Source organism: Ornithorhynchus anatinus, chromosome 1 (genome assembly GCF_004115215.2).
Source record: "Ornithorhynchus anatinus isolate Pmale09 chromosome 1, mOrnAna1.pri.v4, whole genome shotgun sequence".
Classification (NCBI taxonomy): Eukaryota; Metazoa; Chordata; class Mammalia; order Monotremata; family Ornithorhynchidae; genus Ornithorhynchus; species Ornithorhynchus anatinus.
The window spans coordinates 186,120,916-186,136,642 of NC_041728.1; the positions used below are offsets into that span (position 1 = coordinate 186,120,916).

Sequence of the window (15,727 nt, forward strand, 5' to 3'; positions counted from 1 at the left end):
TACCCAACGAGAGGCTCACAGTCTAGAAGGGAGAGACAGATAACAAAACAAAACAAATAGACAGGCATCAATACCATCAAAACAGATAAATAGAATCATAGATATATATACATCATTAATAAAAGTTATAAATATGTACAAATATACACAAGTGCTGTGGGGGGTAAGGGGGTAGAACAGAGGGAGGGAGTAGGGGGAATGAGGAGGGGAGGAGGACCAGAGGGAAAGGGAGGGCTCAGTCTGGGAAGGCTTCCTGGAGGAGGTGAGCTCTTAGTAGGGCTTTGAAGAGGGGAAGAGACCTAGTTTGGCAGATGTGAGAGGAGGGAGGGCATTCCAGTCCGGAGGTAGGACGTGGGCCGGGGTCAACAGTGGGATAGGCGAGAACGAGGCACGAGAGTGAGGAGGTTAGCGGTAGAGGAGCGGAGTCTATGGGGTGGTCTGTAGAAGGAGAGAAGGGAGGTGAGGTAGGAGGGGGCAAGGTGATGAAGAGCTCTGAAGCCAATAATGAGGAGTTTTTGCTTCATGCGAAGGTTGATAAGCAACCACTGGAGGTTTTTGAGGAGGGGAGTGACATGCCCAGAGCGTTTCTGTAGAAAAATAATCCGGGCAGCAGAGTGAAATGTAGACAGAAGCGGGGAGACACAGGTGGATGGGAGATCAGAAAGGAGACTGATGCAGTAATCCAGTCAGGATATTATGAGAGATTGTACCAGCATGGAAGCAGTTTGGATGGAAAGGAAAAGGCGGATCTTGGCGATGTTGTGAAGATGAGACTGGCAGGTTTTGGTGACAGATTGGATATGTGGGGTGAATGAGAGAGCAGAGTCAAGGATGACACCAAAGTTGCCGGCTTGTGAGACGGGAAGGATGGTAGTGCCGTCCACAGTGACGGGAAAGTCAGGGAGAGGACAGGGTTTGGGAGGGAAGATAAGAAGCTCAGTCTTGGACATGTTGAGTTTTAGGTGGTGGGCAGACATCCAGGTGGAGACGTCCTGAAGGCAGGAGGAGACACTAGCCTGGAGGGAGGGAGAGAGAACAGGGGAGGAGATGTAGATTTGGGTGTCATCTGCGTAGAGATGATAGTTGAAGCCGTGGGAGCGAGTGAGTTTACCAAGGGAGTGAGTATAGATGGAGAACAGAAGGGGACCAAGATCTGACCCTTGAGGAACCCCTAAAGTTAGGGGATGGGAGGAGGAGCCCACGACAGAGCCCGAGAATGAACGACCAGAGTGATAGGAGGAGAACCAGGAGAGGACGGAGTCTGTGAAGCCAAGTTTGGATAACATGTTGAGGAGAAAGGAATGGTTGACAGTGTCACAGGCAACTGAGAGGTCAAGGAGGATTAGGAATTGGCATTATCCTTGACTCATCTCTCTCATTCAATCCACATATTCAACCCATCACTAAATCCTGTCGGTTACACCTTCACAGCATCACTAAAATCCACCCTATCCTCTCCATCCAAACTGCTACTATGTTAATCCAAGCACTTATTTTATCCCAGTTTGATTACTGTATCAGCCTCCTTGCTGATATCCCTGCTTCCTGTCTCTCTCCGCTCCAGTCCATACTGCTCTCTACTGCCCAGCTTCTTTTTCTATAAAATCTTTGAGGCCACGTTTCTCCACTCCTCACGAACCTCCAGTGGTTGCCCCAAACTCTGCATCAAACAGAAACTCCTCACCATTGCTCAATCACCTGGCCCGCTCCTTCCTCACCTCACTACTCTCTTACTAAAACCCAGCCTGCACATTTCGCTCCTCTAATGCTAACCTTCTTGCTCTACCTCAATCTCATCTATCTCACCACCAACCTCTCACCCACGTTCTGCCTCTGGCTTGGAACGCCCTCCCTCCTCATATCCATCAGTCAGTGACTTTCCCCACCCTTCGAAACCTTATTGAAGGAACACCTCCTCCAAGAGGCCTTCCCTGACTAAGCCCTCCTTTCCTCTTCTCCCACTCTCTTTTGAGATTCCCTGACTTGCTCCCTTTGTTCATCCTCCCCTCTCAGTCACAAAGCACTTATGTGCATATCTGTCTTTTAGCAGCATAGTTCAGTAGAAAGAACATGGGCTTAGGAGTCAGAGGTCATGGGTTCTAACACCGGCTCTGCCACCTGTCAGCTGTGTGATTTTGGGCAAGTCACTTAACTTCTCGATGCCTCAGTTATCTCATCTGTAAAATGGGGATTAAGACTGTGAGCCTCACATGGCACAACCTGATTACCCTGTATCTACCCCAGCACTTAGAACAGTGCTCAGCACATAGTAAGCGCTTAACAAATACCAACATTATTATTATTTATTTCTATTAATGTCTGCTTCCCCCTCTAGACTGTAAGTTCGTTGTGAGCAGGGAATGTGACTGTTTACTGTTATACTGTATTTTCCCAAATGCTTAGTACACTGCTTTGCACACAGTAAGAGTTCAATAAATAATATTGATTGAATGAATGAATGAATGAATGAATGAATGAATGAGAACTGGGCCATCTCCCCATGGATCAGTGATGGGCAAACCAATCTCACTGGCTTTGTGAGGGCATGTGTTCACATCTACCCATATCTCAAGGAGCTGGACCCAAGATGGCAGCCCTTCTCCCTTGGTGCCCAGAGAGGCAGCCGCTCACAGGATGTCTGGGCTGCCCTGCTGAGTCCCTAGGAGCCTCTAGGGGTTGTCTGCCTCCCAAGGAGCATACTTAGCTCACTAGCAGCTCGTGACTGCTGAAATGACTGCCGCCTCCACCCATTACTGACATGGCCACCCAGAAGCCAAACTGCCAGGGTTACCTGGGCTGGATGAAGAATAAGGGCAAAGTCTCCCTGCCTCCTCCCTCCCTCCCATCCACTCACCATGTTGCCATCCATCCTGGTGGCCTGCAGAGTCCAGCGGGAGCCCTAGGGTGGAAGATCCAGGATGAACACCGAGGGCGGGGCAGGAGGCACCCAGTCTCTGGGAGACCCAAGGTGAGGCCAACAGTGTGGCTTTCATCCCATGTGTACCTTCTCCCCTTATTACCCAACAGACCACCTCCAGCCTCCCTTCACAGCCCCAGTCAAGTAATTTCTCCTTCAGAAAGCCTTCCCAGATGCACTCCTCATCTCCCCACCCTATTCTCTCTCCTTTCTGCATCACCAATGCACTTTGGGCTGTCCCCTACTAAGCACTTTGATACTAGCTCCACCCCAAAACATTTCTCCTATCTGTAATTTCTTTTAATGTCCGTCTCCCTGACTCCAGGACAGGGATGGTGTTCTCCAGTTGTGTTGTACGTTCCCAAGCTCTAGGTATAGTGTTCTACACAAATACACTGACTGATTGTCCCCAAATGTCATTCTCCTTGTTTTACTTAATCTTTATTCCTTCTCTGCTCCTCTCCCTTCCTTAGGTCTTCCCCTTTTTCTTGCCCCAGATTCACAGGAGTTTCATGGGAGAAACAGCACTGGCAGAGGCAGGAGAGTGGGAGAGGGAGTTCAGCCATGGCAACTAATGCTTGAGTCAGTAGGACAGTGGGTCCTGGGACAGGGGTAGGGGGGAAGAGAGGGGAAGAGGGGAGAAGGAGAAAGAGGAGGAGGAGGCAGAAGAAGAGGAGGGGAAGAAGAGTGAGAGGAAAGAGAGGTGAGGGGGAGGAGGAGGAGGAGGAGGAGGAGGAAGAGGAGAAGGAGGATAAAGAAGAAGGGGAGAAGAGAGGGAGAGGAGGATAAGGAAGAGAAGGGTGAGAAGAAGAAAGAGGACGAGGAAGGTGGGGGGGAGGAGGAGAAGGAGGGTGGAGGAGGGGAGGAAGAGGAAGAGGAGAATGAGTCGGCGAGGAGGAGGGGCGTAAGGGAGAAGAGGATAAGAAAAGAGTTGGGGAAGAAGGAGGAGGAGAATGAGTGGGAACAGGAAGAGGAGGTGGAGTAGGGGGAGGAGGATTTTAAAGCTCTGCTTGGCCTTTGGCCCACCCTCCATCCCGGTGGTAGGAAGTGTGCAGTCCAGAGCTGAGACTTGGGATTCAGGGCTCTACAATATCTGAGGAGAGAGGGAGGGAGGAAGGGAGGGAAAGAGCGTGGGGGGAGTCGGGGAGAAGGAGGGCAGCCCCCCACCGGCAGGGACTCTTGGAAGAAGCCAAGTGAGCCTAGGGCAGAATTCTTTGATTGCAGGGGACGCTATAGTCCCAAAAGTCCTCAGAGCCACTGAGCAGTGAGAGCCTCGTCTCAGCTGAACACATTAATCGAAGGATTGATTGATTGGTCAGCATTCAGCTCGGAGAGAGCCCTCTGCCAGCAAGGGGGCATGAAGGGAGAAGATGAGGGAGAACTGGACCTGGCAAGGGCCTTCTTACCTGCTGATTAAAGAGAGCCCAGAACATGGGCAGCGGTGTGAGGAGAAACAGCATGCGGGTGAGCGCCTTCACTTCCACAATCAGCTGCTTCTGCAGAGGCAGGAGGGAGAAGGGGTCGCCTGACCGCCAGCCCCTCTGATCAGGGCTGAAGGCCCAGGAATCCTTGGGGACCCGGGGGTCTGGGGGTGGGACACCAGGGCTGGAAGGGGAACTGTCTCTGAAGGAGAGAGTGCGAGACACCGGGCCAGTGAATCAGGGGCATATTGGAGTGTTCTTTCATTCACTTCATTCAGTCATATTAAGTGAGTGTTTACTGTGTGCAGAACACTGTACTAAGCTCTTTCCCAGACCTCTGAACCCAACAGGGCCCTCTGTCTGTCCGTCTGTTTGTCTGGCCTGGGACATTCGGGCATTGGTGAGCCCAGGAAAGAATGTCTATATGGCCTGGGACAATAGGACCATGGGGGTCCCAGAGGGATCTGTTTGTCTGTCTGGTCATGGACAATCAGACTGTGATAAACCCAGGGGAGTTGATATGTCTGTCTGGCCTGGTACAGTCTGACTGTGGAGGGCCCAGAGGAATCTGTCTATCTGGCTTGGGGCAATTGGGCTGTGGTGAGCTTAGCAATTGGGTGTGGTGGGCTGTGGTAGCTTGAGAAGCAGCGTGGCTCACTGGAAAGAGCACGGGCTTTGGAGTCAGAGGTCATGGGTTCAAACCCCGGCTCTGCCACTTGCCAGCTGTGTGACTTTGGGCAAGTCACTTAACTTCTCGGTGCCTCAGTTCCCTCATCTGTAAAATGGGGATTAAGACTGTGAGCCCCACGTGGGACAACCTGATTCCCCTGTGTCTACCCCAGCGCTTAGAACAAACAGTGCTCGGCACATAGTAAGCGCTTAACAAATACCAACATTATTATTATTATTATCTTAGGGGAGTCCATCTGCCTATCTGGCCTGGGACAATTGGGCCATGGCAAACACAGGAGGTCTGTGGTATGGACACACAACCTGGGTTTATGTGAGGCCCGGGCTGGGCATCCCACTACTTCTCTGGAGCTGAGAGGCCCCTGCGCCTCCCTCTCTCCCTGAGAACAGTCCTGGATCCTGGCCAGGTTCCCAGGCCCCTCAGGCTGGCCACAGAGAATATGACACCAGGAACAGTGTACTCAGGCCCTAAGCACCCTCTTTCTTTTCTTTTTTTTTTAATGGTATTTGTTAAGTACTTACTATGTGCCAGACACTGAACTAAGCTTTGGGGTAGATAAAAGCCAGCCAGTATGGACACTGTCCATATCACATATGAGGCTCACAGTCTTTATTCCCATTTTATGGATAAGGGAAAGGAGGCACAGAGCAGTGAAGTGACTTGTCCAAGGTCACACAGTAGACAAGTGACCCCAGGTCCTTCTTACTCCCAGGCCCGAGCTCTATCCACTAGACCTTGCTGCTTCTCGATGAGAAACCTCTTATCAACTGGGCCTGGCCAAGTGACTGGGCCACCAGAACTTGGGGGAAGAGGGGTGCTGGGGCTTGGGTCCCACCCTCCAGCCTACCTCCTTCCTGGGATCCAGGGAAGGAGGGAAAGAGGGAGACAGGAAGGGAGAGAGGAAAGGGGCCTCATGTCCCACTTCCTGTGCCCCCAGGCTTCTTGCCACGGACTTACTGGATACTTCTCAGCTGCCCAGTCCAGCCAGTGGTTTCTCTTGGGAATCTGGCTGGAACGATTCCTCAGTCGGTTGCTGAGAGCAAACTGGGGGAGAGGGCAGAGCCGTCAGGGCAGGGAAGCAGAGGGACCCGGCCCCCAACACCACCTCCCTCCATTTCTCCCAATACCCAATTCCCACCCAGTCCTGTCTGCACAGCCTCATTCCCCTGTTCCCCCATTCAGTTCACATGGCTCCCCCACCCTTTGGTCTGTCAGTCCACGTAGCTCCGCCCCACCCCCTCCTCTCCACACAGCCCCCTCTCCCCCTACCACTCTCCAGACCAGGGTCTTTCTCCCCGGGGAAAGAGAGGGTGACACTGTTACCTCTTCCCACCATGCCCCCCGCCCCTCCTCGTCCCTGGGTCTTCCCCACAAGACCACGACTTGGCCCCCCTGTGGCCCCAAGCCCTGGGAGTATCCAATTTCTCCTCCAAGATTCGCCTCTCGGCCTGGAACAGAGTCCGGGCTCAAGTCTAGACCCCTATCCACCTACCAGCCTGGGCCTGCTGTGTCACTCGGAAGAGCAGCGGGCTCAGCATGGCCCACCTCTCCCATCCCCATGGCCCGGAAGGCTGGAGGAAGCTGCTGGGAGCCCATTGCAGGGAACATGATTACTAATGTTTTTGTACTGTATGCTCCCAAGTGCTTAGTACAGTGCTCTGCACACAGTAAGCACTTAATAAATACCATTGATTGATTGATTCTGCAGATGGGCAAGCAGAGGCCTGGGGAGGTGAATGACCCAGCCTGCAGGGAACTACTGGGGCCAGGGTGGAGCCCCAAACCTCTCATGGGGTCCCCCGAGGCCAAAGAGCCCACACTCAGCAAGATTCCTGTCCACAGTTCCCTGGGCAGTTTCCCCCGCTTAAAGTAAGAGGAAAACCAGAAGGAAGTGGGCAATGAACTGTAGTGTCTCTCACCTCGATGCACTTGCAGACTTCTAACAGGAAGTTTTTCTGCAGGGGCCGTTTGTTGTAAAGTTCGATTCCAAAAGAAAACACAACTGAAACACACACACACACACATGGGGTTGAGGGAGACGGGTGAACAAAGGGTACAAATCCAGGTGCAAGGGTGACACAGAACAGAGTGGGAGGAGAGGAACCCCTTGTACCCTGTCAACACACACGGGGGCAATCGGCTCTGTGAGTGGACCTGGGAGGCTCAAGGTGCCGTGAGCTCTCTCTGCCTCCAGCCAGCCAGGAAGACAAGGCAGGTGGACACATCTTGCTCCTCTGGGCTCCAACAATGGGGTTTCGGGGCTAGCGGGCATGCCCCAGTCTCCTGACTGAGTCGGGGACCATGGGATTAGCTCGCTATCTCCTGTCTCCAATTACTCCCACAGAGACACCAGGAAATAATAAATAATTACAATAATCCTGATCATGGCATTTGTTAAGTAGTACCACTCCTATCCACAGCCTTCTGGGAACCATGCCCCAGTCAAGGGTTTCCCAGCCCTAGTCACAGTGTGTTCTTCCTCATTCCTCACCCAACCTGCTCTGCCTCAGATGGCACCTGGTCCCAATCAAGACCTCCCTCGGTAGGCATCTCCCCCCGGCCCAGGTTCTGTCCCCACTCCCTGGATATGGAGTTCTGGCCTGCAGCTCCCCCAGTCCCACACCTGCCCGGAGACAACTAGACCAACGCTTGGCAGAAATTTGAGGGGTCCAGGGATGGGGGAAGCAGGTCATCTCTACAGGAGAGGCCCCAGCCCCTTTTCTGGGCCCAGAGGCCCACCCAGCCTGGGACCCTGTCCACGTCCAGCACCCTTTTCCTGCCCAGGACTCCATCCCAGCACCTCAGGCCCAAACCCCCTCCCTGGCCAGCCCCCGCCTGGCCCAGGCCCCACCTACACAATGCCACGAGCACGAAAAGTCCTGGGAGCCCGAAGGCGAGCATGTAGCAGTCACTTCCGAAACAGGTAATGTCCTCTGCGGAGGAAGGAGAGAAGACGGGGGTCACTGGGGGCTCCCCTCCCTGGACCCCCTGCCAGCACCGCTCCCCGGCCACTCCTCCTCATGGGTCTTTGTGGTCAGAGCCTCAAACTCAAACTCTGTCAATAATACAGTTGATTGACTGAATGAGAATGGGTTGGTTGAAGGGGTGGGGCAGCAGGGACTGGGACTGAACCCCTTCAATTATGCACTCGGAATATTTGTCTGTGGTCCCAAGCTTGTTGACTTTCCTCTACTTCTACTCCCTGTTAGCCCTTCAGCCATGAGCCCTGGAAGGGCCCCACCTGTTTATCAATTTCCCTCCCATTTTCCTTCCCATGGCTCTGACCCTCAGAAGGACTCAGCTTAGATGCTCTGTAATTGGTCAGGATAAGGGTGACAAGTGGACAGAACCCAGGCCTGGGAGTCAGAAGGACCTGGGTTCTGATTCCAGCTCCCCCACTTACCTGCTGCGTGACCTTAGACAAATCACTTCACTTCTCTATGCCTCAGTTACCACATCTGGAAAATGGGGATTGAGACTGTGAGCCCCACGTGGGACAGAGACTCTTCCGTGCTCTGCACATAGTAAGCGCTTAACAAATACCAACAAATACCAACCTGATTTGCTTGTATCCACCCCAGTGTTTAGTTCAGTGATCTAGTGGATAAAGCACAGGCCTGGAAGTCAGGACCTGAGTTCTAATCCAGGCTCCCAAGTGACATTGGGCAAATCACTTTCATCTCTGTGCCTCAGTTCGCTCATTAGTAAACTGGGGATTAACACTATGAGCCCCATATGTGACAAGGACTGTATCCAACCTGATCAGCTTGCATTGACCCCAGTGCTTAGTACAGTGTCTGGCACACAGTAAGTGCTTTAAAAATGCCATTTTAAAAAATCACTTGCATCCACTGAGTGCTTACTGTAATAATAATAATAATAATGTTGGTATTTGTTAAGCGCTTACTATGTGCAGAGCACTGTTCTAAGCGCTGGGGTATCTACAGGGGAATCAGTTTGTCCCACATGAGGCTCACAGTCTTCATTCTCATTTTACAGATGAAGGAACTGAGGCACAGAGAAGTTAAATGACTTGCCCTCGGTCACACAGCTGACAAGTGGCAGAGTCGGGATTTGAATCCATGACCTCTGACTCCCAAGCCCGGGCTCTTTCCACTGAGCCACGCTGTGCAGAGCACTGTACTGAGTGCTTGGGAGAATATAATCAATCGATAAATCAATGATATTTGTCGAGTGTTTACTATGTGCAGAGCACTGTACTAAGTGCTTGGAAGAGTACAGATCAACAGAACTAGCAGTTATGCTCCCTGCCCATAATGAGTTTACAGTCTAGATGGGGAGATGGACATTAATATGAATAAATAAATTATGGCTATGGATATAATTGCTGGGGGGTTGAGGGAGACGGGTGAACAAAGGGTACAAATCCATGTGCAAGGGTGACACAGAACAGAGTGGGAGAAGAGGAACTCCTTGTACCCCTGCCCCCAGCTTTTAAAACAGTGCTTGGCACATAGTAAGCACTTAACAAATGCCATCATTATTATTATTCACTCTGGCACATAGTATTATTATGTTGGTTTCGGCCACCATGTTGGTGCCAACTGCCATGTTGGATTGCTGGACTAGAGCTGAGGGCTCCCGCCTCCATCTCCTCAGCTCCCTCCCTTCCTTCTTTCTTCCCTCCCTCCCTCCCTTAGCTACCCAGACCAGACTGTTTTCTCTTTCATGCTCCTCTGGGTAAATGCGTGTCATCTAATCCTGTCCCCTCAAGCAGAGTGAAAGCCCCCTGTGGGCACCCTATTTATTTTGTACCCTATTTATTTTGTTAATGAGGTGTACCCTATTTATTTTGTTAATGAGGTGTTCATCCCCTTGATTCTATTTATTGCGATTAAGTTGTATTGTTTTTGTCCGTCTGTCTCCCCCAATTGGACTGTAAGCCCGTCAATGGGCAGGGCTTGTCTCTATCTGTTGCCGAATTATACATTCCAAGCGCTTAGTACAGTGCTCTGCACATAGTAAGCGCTCAATAAATTCTATTGAATGAATGAATGAATGAATGATTGAAGTGAGGTTTTAGCCAAGGTTGGCCGCTTGGAGGAGAGGATTTTTATTGTAGAGAAATGAAGAGAATACCACTGGGAGAAATATGTGCTAAGTGGATGACACAAGAGGAGAGCGGATTCCCGCCAATGTTGGAATTCCTTGAGCTGGTGCCATGCCCACACTTTTCTTGGAGCAAGACTTTTGAAAACACAATCTGCGTGTATCTATGGTCAACAGAGCTTGCCGACTGGCCCCCGAGTCAACCTCGGCCTGGCTGCTCACCCCCGCCCTGCGCAGCCCCCACCCTGGCTGGGGTCCGGACCGTCCTCACCTCTCAGTGTGGGGGTCACATACATCGACAACAGGGCTGCAAAATTCACCACGAGGTACGCCGCTGAAAACACTCTTCTCCTCTCTTTTCTCTGAAACAAAATAAGGCAAGTTATCGGTAGCATCACCAGGAAATCAGACAAATATTGACCACTGTCCTCCATATTCCAAGATGATGTTGCTGACAATAATAATAATAATAATGATGATGATGATGCTATTTATTAAGCTCTTACTTTGTGCCAAACACTGTTCTAAGCACTGGAGTAGATATAAGGTTATCAGATATATGCAGTCCCGGTTCCATGTGAGGCTCACAGTCTTAATCCCCATTTTACAGATGAGGGAACTGCAGCACAGACAAGTGAAGTGACTGACCCAAGGTCACCCAGAAAACAAATGGAGGAGCCAGGATTAGAACCTAGGTCCTTCTGACTTCCAGGGCTGTGGTCTATCCACTGGCCACACTTCTTCTCAAGTACTGAGTGTATACTCTGTGCACACCACCATACTAAGCAACTGTGCAATTTTAGGGAGCTCATGCCTGATGGTGCTAATTTTCTTAATAAAATAGTTGGCCAGGTCACTGGGGGCAAGGGGTAGGGCAGGCAGGGACACAGGGGGCCTGAGGAGGGAGTTAAATGTCTGGAACAACTGGAAAGGGTGATGGGCATAGGTGTCAATAGGGGAAGAGAAATAGTTTTGTTGGGCAGAGGAGAGGGCAGAGTTAAAGCAAGCGAGGATAAACTTGAAGTGGACAAAGGCAGCCTGCTATTTAGATTTCCTCCAGCAGTGTTCTGTGGCTCGAGCACAATATCGAAGGAGCACAAGATCGAAGGAGATGGACAGTGCAGGTGATCAAGGGCTGTGGGTTAATGGTACGAGAGAGACAAAGGGATAGAGGAATGAGTGAGTTGAGTTCAGTAGAGAGTTCAATACACTAACACAATAGGAAGGAAAAGTAAGATGGGGAGATGAAAGTTTTGTAAGGGAGGTAATGTGGTTTTAGGAGGGCTTTGAAGATGGGGAGAACGGTGGTCTGGTCGTTATGAAGAGGGTGGGAGTTCCAAGCCAGAGGGAGGATGTGGGCAAGTGGTTGGTGGCGAGGTAGACAAGATCGAGGTACAGAGAGTAAGTTGCCATCAGAGGAGTGAAGTGTGTGGGCTGAGTTGAGAGATGAGGTAGGACGAGGACAAGGTGGTTGAAAGCTTTAAAGCCGATGGTGAGGAGTTTCTGTTTGACAGACAGGTGATTGGGCAAACATGAGAGGTTCTTGAGGAACAAGAAGCAGCATGGCATAGTGGATAAAGCACCGGCCTGGGAGTCAGAAGGACCTGAGTTCTAATCCCGGCTCCTCCACTTGTCTGCTTTGTGACCTTGGGCAAGTCACTTAATTTCTCTGAGCTTCAGTTACCTCATCTCTAGAATGGGAAGTGAGACTGTCAGCCCCACATGGGATATGGACTGTGTCCAACCCAATTTTCTCAAAACCACTCCAGTGTTTAATACAGTGCCTGGCACATATTAAGTGCTCAAAAATACCACAATTATTATTATTATTATTGTCACTTCACTTCTCTGGGCCTCAGTTACCTCATCTGTAAAATGGGGATTGAGACTGTGAGCCCCATGTGGGACAGGGACAGTGTGCAACCTGATTAACTTGTACATATCCCCAGACTGAGCTCCCCCCCTTTTCCCTCTGCTCCCTCTACCTCCCCCTTTCACCTCTCCGCAGCTAAACCCTCTTCTCCCCCCTTTCCCTCTCCTCCTCCCCGCTCCTATCTCACCCCCTCAGCAATGTACTCATCTGCTCAACTGTATATATCTTCATCACCCTATTTATTTTGTTTATTTTGTTAAATGAGATGTACATCACCCTGATTCTATTTATTTGCCATTGTTTTTTGAGATGTTCTTCCCCTTGACTCTATTTATTGCCATTGTTCTTGTCTGCCTGTCTCCCCCGATTAGACTGTAAGCCCGACAAAGGGCAGAGACTGTCTCTATCTGTTGCCGATTTGTACATTCCAAGCACTTAGTACAGTGCTCTGCACATAGTAAGCGCTCAATAAATACTATTGAATGAATGAATGAATGAATATCCCATTGCTTAGTATAGTGGCTGGTAATCAATCAATCAATCAATCGTACTTACTGAGCACTTATTGTATGTAGAGCACTGTACTAAGCACTTGGAAGAGTGTAATATAACAATATAACAGACACATTCCCTGCTGACAGTGAGCTTACAGTCTAAAGGGGGAGGAAGAAATTAATATAAATAAATATATTTCAGATAAGGTTATAAGTGCTGTGGGGCTGAGAAAGGGATGAATAAACTGAGCAAGTCAGAGTGACACAGAAAGGAGTGGAAGAAAAGGAAAAGAGGGCTTAGACAGGGAGGACCTCTTGGAGGAGATGTGACTTAAATAAGGCTTTGAAGGCAGATGGGGCGGGGAGGAGGAAATTAATTGTCAGATATGAAGAGGGACAGTGTTACAGGCCAGATGCAAGACGTGGACGACAGATCACTGGGGAGATGGATGAGATTGAGGTACGGAGTGAAGGAGGAACCAAATATATGAGCTGGGTTGTAGTAGGAGAGTAGCGAGGTGAGGTAGGAGGGGGCAAGGTGATTAAGTGTTTTAAAGTTGTTGGTAAGGAGTTTCTGTTGATGTAGAGATGGATGAGCAAACATTGGAAGTTCTTGAGGAGTGGGGAAAAATAGACTGAATATTTTTGTAGAAAAATGATCCTGATAGCAGAGTGAAGTATGGACTGGAGTGGGGAGAAACAGAAGGTTGGGAGGTCAGCAAGGAGACAGATACAGTTAATAAAGGCAGGATAGGAAAAGTGCTTAAGGATTAATGTGGTAGCAGTTTGGATGGAGAGGAAAGGGTAACCTTATCGCTATTGTTCTTGTCTGTCCATCTCCCCCGATTAGACTGTAAGCCCGTCAGAGGGCAGGGACTGTCTCTATCTGTTAACGATTTGTACATTCCAAGTGCTTAGTACAATGCTCTGCACATAGTAAGAGCTCAATAAATACTATTGAATGATTGAATGAATAATGCCAAGGTTATGGGCTTGTGAGACAGGAAGGATGGTGGTGCTGTCTACACTAATGGGGAAGTCAGGCGAAGGTCAGAGTTTGGGTGGAAAGATAAGGAGTTCTCTTTTTGACATGTGAAGCATGAGGTGATGGGAGGACATCCAATTAGAGGTGTCTTGAAGGCAGGAGGAAATGAGACTGCAGAGAGGGAGAGAGATCAGGACTGGAGATGAAGGTTTGAGAATCATCTGCATAGAGGTGGTAACTGAAGCCATGGGTTCACTGGGTGTAGATGGAGAATAGAAGCAAACCCATAACTGAACCTTGAAGGACCCCCAAAGTTAGGGAGTGAGAGGCAGAGGAGGAGCCCATGAAAGGAACTGAGAACGAGGAATGAGTGGAGAGCGATACGAGAGGAGAACCAGGACAGGACAGTGTCAGTGAAACTGAGGTTTGGTAATGTTTCCAGTAGACGGGGATGATCAACAATGTTGAAAGCAGCTGAGAGGTCTAGGAGGAGGATGGTATAGAGGCCAAGTGGATTTGGCAAGAAGAAGATAAAAATGATGAAATTTGTTTAGTGCTTACTGTGTGTCAAGCACTGTTATAAGCACTGGTGTAAATGCAGCATGGCTTAGTGGAAAGAGCTCTGGCTTGGGAGTCAGAGGTCATGGGTTCTATTCCCGGTCCCACCACTTGTCAGCTGTGTGACTTTAGGCAAGTCACTTAACTTCTCTGTGCCTCGGTTACCTCATCCATAAAATGGGGATTAGGACCGTGAGCTCCATGTGGGACAACCTGATAACCTTGTACCCATCCCAGCACTTAGAACAGTGCTTGGCACATAGTAAGCACTTAACAAATACCATCATTATTACTATTATTATTACTACAAGCTAATCGGGTTTGACACAGTCCCTGTCCCACATGGGGCTCACAGATGAGCCCTATTTTACAGATGAGGTAATTAAGGTACAGAGAGGTTAAGTGAGTTGCTCATGGTCCACACAACAGACAAGTACTGAGCCAAAATTACAATCCAGGACCTTCTGACTCCCAGGTCCATGTTCTATCCACTAGGCCATTCTGCTTTGTGACCTATGAGAGGGCGGTTTCTGTGGAGTGAAGGGGACGGAAACCAGATTGAAGGGGGGTCACAGAGGGAATTGGAGGAGATGAGCTTGAGACAGTGAGTGTAGGCAACTCACTCAAGGAATTTGGAGAGGAATGGAAGGAGGGAGATGGGGTGATAACTGGAGGGAGCCTTCGGGTCAAGGGAGGGTTTTTTTAGGAAGGGGAGACAAGGACATGTTTAAAAACAGTGAGGAAGAAGCCACTGGAGAGGGAACAGTTGAAGATGGTGGGTAGGGGAGGGAAGAAGGAAGGGGGCAAGTGTTTCAATAAGGTGCAAAGGGATGGGGTCAGATGCGCAGGTGGAGGGGGTGGATTTTGAGAGAATGCAGGAAATCTCCTCTAGAGATACTGCTGGGAAAGATGGGAGAGTTGAAGGATGGGCAGGAGGACGGAGGGTCTGTTGAGAGGCAGGGGAGATTTGGGGGAGATCACAGCTGATAGCTTCTATTTTCTCAATAAATTACATAGTCAGGTCATTAGGCGCAAGAGATGGGGGTTTGAGGAGGGAGATTAACATCTGAAACAACTGGCTAGGGCAATAGGCATGGGCGTCAATAAGGAGTGAGAATTAATTTTGCTGGGCAGAGGCGAGGCCAGAGTTAAAGAACATATGGATAAACTTGAAGTGGTTGAGGTGGGTTTAATATCTAGATTTCTACCACCATTGCTCTGTGGCTCATGCAGAAGGGCAAAGGAAGCAGTCTGCGGACGTGAACCAGAACTGTGGCACATGTTGTTGTCTAATGCCACTGAGTCATTTCCAACCCATGGAGACTCCATGGACACATCTTCTCCAGAACGTCCCATCTTCATCTGTAATCGTTCTGGCATGTAGTCCATAGAATTTTTTTGGTAAAAAAAAGTATGGAAGTGGTTTACCATTGCTTTCTTCTGCGCAGTAAAAAAACCTGAGTCTCTGTCGCTGCCTTTGACGAACATTTTGATCATTCGATCATACCCCTTTGACTCTTTCCCATGACACTGCTGCTGAGCACAGATGAATCAACTTTGCCTGACACTTCGGCTTAGTCCTTTCCATTATGAGTTACCCCGATGAGATACTATCTCTTAATGGCATAGCTCTAAGCTTCATCAGCATACGCAAACTCTCCTACCATGATAAAGCATTGATTTATAGGAGAGGCTGTGGTACATAGTATGTGTTTAAC

The 15,727-nt window shown here is 49.7% G+C and overlaps 1 protein-coding gene across 1 annotated transcript in view; it reads right to left on the reverse strand.

The window, feature by feature from the left end:
- LOC103168083 (solute carrier family 15 member 2-like) overlaps positions 1-15,727 on the reverse strand; it is a 102,142-nt gene that overhangs the window by 31,924 nt on the left and 54,491 nt on the right. Inside the window, exons 7-12 of the mRNA XM_039910084.1 lie at positions 10,371-10,461; positions 7,885-7,962; positions 6,949-7,031; positions 5,987-6,073; positions 4,324-4,413; positions 2,855-2,899 (exon numbers count right to left, since the gene is read on the reverse strand). Coding sequence (XP_039766018.1) covers positions 2,855-2,899; positions 4,324-4,413; positions 5,987-6,073; positions 6,949-7,031; positions 7,885-7,962; positions 10,371-10,461 — 474 coding nt within the window. The remainder of the gene's footprint in view (positions 1-2,854; positions 2,900-4,323; positions 4,414-5,986; positions 6,074-6,948; positions 7,032-7,884; positions 7,963-10,370; positions 10,462-15,727) is intronic.